The sequence below is a fragment of the Gavialis gangeticus genome, unplaced genomic scaffold (genome assembly GCF_001723915.1).
Source record: "Gavialis gangeticus isolate Ggan-Ray unplaced genomic scaffold, GavGan_comp1, whole genome shotgun sequence".
NCBI classification, from domain to species: Eukaryota; Metazoa; Chordata; order Crocodylia; family Gavialidae; genus Gavialis; species Gavialis gangeticus.
Genome location: NW_017729022.1, coordinates 169238485 through 169242269, shown reverse-complemented (window position 1 = coordinate 169242269; position 3785 = coordinate 169238485). Strand labels below are relative to the sequence as shown.

At 43.4% G+C, this 3785-nt stretch overlaps 1 protein-coding gene across 1 annotated transcript in view; it reads left to right on the top strand.

The window, feature by feature from the left end:
* The first annotated feature begins 267 nt into the window (after positions 1–267).
* EPRS (glutamyl-prolyl-tRNA synthetase) overlaps positions 268–3785 on the top strand; it is a 77564-nt gene continuing 74046 nt past the window's right edge. Inside the window, exons 1-2 of the mRNA XM_019516477.1 lie at positions 268–373; positions 3312–3396. Coding sequence (XP_019372022.1) covers positions 331–373; positions 3312–3396 — 128 coding nt within the window. The 5' untranslated portion in view covers positions 268–330. The remainder of the gene's footprint in view (positions 374–3311; positions 3397–3785) is intronic.

The window sequence follows — 3785 nt, the reverse complement described above, 5'->3', positions numbered from 1 at the left end:
GGGGGGGGGGGAACATTCCGGTCTCAGTGGGGGAACAGCAAGCTCATACCCTCCCCCACCAACCGCAGCCCATGCGAGGAGGCTAGAAAGCAGGGAAGCCGCAGCCAGACCGCGCGGTACCTCCGATAGCAGGACGCAGCCCCACCCCACTTCCGGCCCGGGAGGCTGGGGGTGGGGGAGCCCCTCCTCTGCAGGGGATCGTCCCAGGAAGTGACGCAGCAGCGTCTGCGGCAGGAGCCTGCCGGAAGGGGAAAGAACCGCCTGCTGGCACCGCCCCTCTGCCTTCATCGCCACCACGCAGCCTGCCTGAAGCCTGGTGGCGGCGTGGGGATGGCGCTGAGTCTCACGGTGAACGCGGGGAACCCCCCGCTTGGTGAGTTCCCCCTTATATCCCCCTTGACGTCCGAGGGCTGCGAGGGAGGGTGCCTCGGCCGGCCGCTGGCTAGCCGCAGGGCCTCGCGGGCGCTTCGCAGCTTCAGGTGGCCTCGGGCCAGGGCTGCATGGACTCGCCGGGCGGCCCCGTCCTGGGAAACGTAGTTTATGCAACAAGTAATATATATAACGTCTGTTTGTCTATGTAGGTATAGATAGAGATGTGTATCTAGACATAGATTACTTTAATTACTGTATTACATTATATTTGTATATAGGTATAGATAGGTGAGTTATAGGTATGTATTACTTTATACATCTGTACTATGTTATGGTCTGTATCTCTGGAACATAATGTAGATATGTAATGTAATAACTATAACATAATACGCCTTATTGGTGTACTGCAGGACAGGGGATTCTGGCCCAGAGGTGGCAGTGCATGGCAGGGCCTTAAGAAGGTTTTGAGGAGGCAGCAGAGCCACGCAGTGTTAGCACGGTTAATTGGGAAAACAGGATTGACTAGATATACTCAGAGACTTCAGGCAGGACTCCCTACTGCCAAATGCATTCTGACCTGTTGTGGGCTGAGGTTTTTTCAACAGATGTTTGCTGTATTGTTTCTTTCTGTAGTAATAACAAAAAAAAAGAGTGCCAATGAAGCTGGCATTTTCCAAGGGGTGCCTTTAGCCTCTCAAGGGTTGCCTCAAGTATAAAAAGATTGAACCACTGGTCCAGTGGCAGTCCGTTCGTTTCTGGCTCTGGTTCAGAATTGCACTTTGGGGTGTGCCTGTCTGCTCCCTTTTCTGCTCCTGTTCCTCATCTAGCCCAGGGCTTTCACAACACCACCTTACTGCACTGCTAAAGGTGCGAGAACCTTCTTCCCAGCAACTCATGGGCACGTGGAAACAGCCCTTCACCTGTCTGCCATGCTGATTCCCCATTGGATTTCACATTGCTGCTGAAAATGCACTTCATTTCTGTGTTGTCTTTTTGCTCTGTGCTGTTCCATATTCTTTTCTTTCATTGTATTATTCAACTCTGAAAAGCACTATGTGATGCAGTTTGAACGACAGATGCGTTTTAGAAGTATATTAGTATTTAAGTACAGCACTGCCTCATTCTAGCAAGCGTGTACTTTTAACAAACTACTGCCAGAACCATTTTTTTTTTATTACTATGAAGCAGTAAATTGACTAACCCTTTTATATTCAGTGAACTTCTCTATCCCCATGGAGGTTCATTGTAAAGGCACATGAAAAATCCTGCAAAAAAAAAAATTTGTGAAAGACTCCTCAAAAATCCTTATTGAAATGAATGGCTTGTAGGTATGACATTATGTAAAAAACATCCTCTGATTAGTTTAATTTACTTTTGTCTCTTACTAAATTTTACTTCCTTAGCCTGAGTACATGCCTGAGTAGAGGGTTCTTCCAATTCAGCCCTTGGATGACTGTAAATATTACACGTGTAACACTTTTTAAATGCAGAAGTGTTTTCTTTAGAAAAATCAGGCACTTTTACTGCATTTGATTCGTAGGTCATATTAATGATTATTATGAGCTATGAAAATTGTACTGGCAGTTGTTGTAATTTATGGTAATGATGTTTTGTAGGATGTAGCACTCTTCATCTTTTGAAGCATTGTGAAAACATTAGTTACATGCTTATCTTCTCACAAAGGTATTGCAGGGAATCTTCTCCCCATTTTGACACACAGTGAGGGAAGAACATTAAGGGTACATTTACGTGGTGCAGCGCATTGCCTGAGCAGCCTTGGATGCGCTAATTTGGGTATGGAAACAAGATGGCCACTTTAGCAGGGCACTCCTCCTGGGCTAAATGGCCCTGCTGTGCCAGCTCGGCTATACTGCCTCTGGTAACTGAGCTGTCTCCTCTCTCTCTCTCTGGGACTGCCACTGTTCTGTGTTGACACTAACTGACTATCCTCATTCCACAAAGTGTATGTGCATGTGTTTTACAGAATTGGGATCTGGGCATGGGAATTTCTTGTTCCTAGTTGGCTTAGGCCAGCTTACTAATACTGCTCTTTATACTTTAATGTACAGACTACAATTAGATTTTTTTACCAAGAATAAGGTTTTTGTGTTGCTATGAAAATGGGCTGCTGGACCTTTAAGGCCCAGATCTCAGTTTGATCCAGGCAAACAACACTATATATTTGTGCAGATGTTTGTTGCCTTTAGGCAGTGGCATCTTAGAGTGTCAAGGGCAAACCATCCTGTCTAGAGGTGGTCCATCATGGACAGAGCTGAGTCACATTTACAGTATTGTGGAAGCTTTGTTCCATGGATGGAAAGAGGATTTTAGTCTGTAGGATGGTTAATCCTTTCACAAGCATTCAATCCACTTAAAAAATTGACCTTGCCCTTTTGGTCTCTCTTCCCCCTCCACCCCCAAAGCCCCTAATGTTAGTACATGTGAAATACACAGTAGTGATTGACTAAAATGTTACTGCGGGGCAGGTATGGGGTGCAAAGGCATTTGTCCAAGGTGTTTAGTTTCTTTAGCATTTGCCTATGTGACTGAGTATTGTTAAATAAAGTACTTATAGATGCTGCTGCTAAGAGGCATGAGGCAAGCTTATGTTGAGGGAGTAGATGAATTGCTCAGGTTTGGCAATTTGAGATTCTTCTTTAGCTTAGGAGATTAGATGAATTCATTTTATACCCTTAGGAGGCAAATATAGTTCAACCAGTCCTTGCTGAAGTCACTGCAGGCTTTTATCCTCTTTATTTTCTAGACTGTGAGGGCTTCCAGGAAAAAGAAACCTCCTATGTATAGGACTGAATATCAATTTCTTCCCTGAGCCATTCAGTTTGAAGGCAGTGGTCATGAATAGGGAATATAATTACTTTGTTGCAACCTATTAAATATTCCTTACTCTGAAGAAATACCAATATATTTTCTTTCTTTAGGAGCCTTGCTGACTGTAGAACACATGAAGAACGATGTTGAAATTTTAGTTGAAGAAGGCAAAGAGACCGTCCTCCGTATATCTGAGTAAGTGACTTAGCATCTCTGCCATCATCTTTGGGTCATCACTTTTAAACACCAAATTAAGTTAATGTTGATAAGTATTATTTTTTTGTAGGTAGGGAAGTGGGGGAGAAAAGGTACATCACTATTTATCATACTTTTGTCTATTTTCCCAATACAGTTACAGTACTTGAAACTTTTACTGGTTTTCATCTTTTAGAAAAGAACAGGATGAAAATGTGTTTTAGAAAGGAGGTTGCTAGACATTTGCTGCTTTTACATATGACACTAACGTTTAACCCATTTAGCTTGTTTTCATCTATATGGCTTATTACTGTATCACCTAAGAATTCATCTCCATGTAATGGTGCATATTATAGGATTTATATTTTGATAAACAAGCATAAATATAT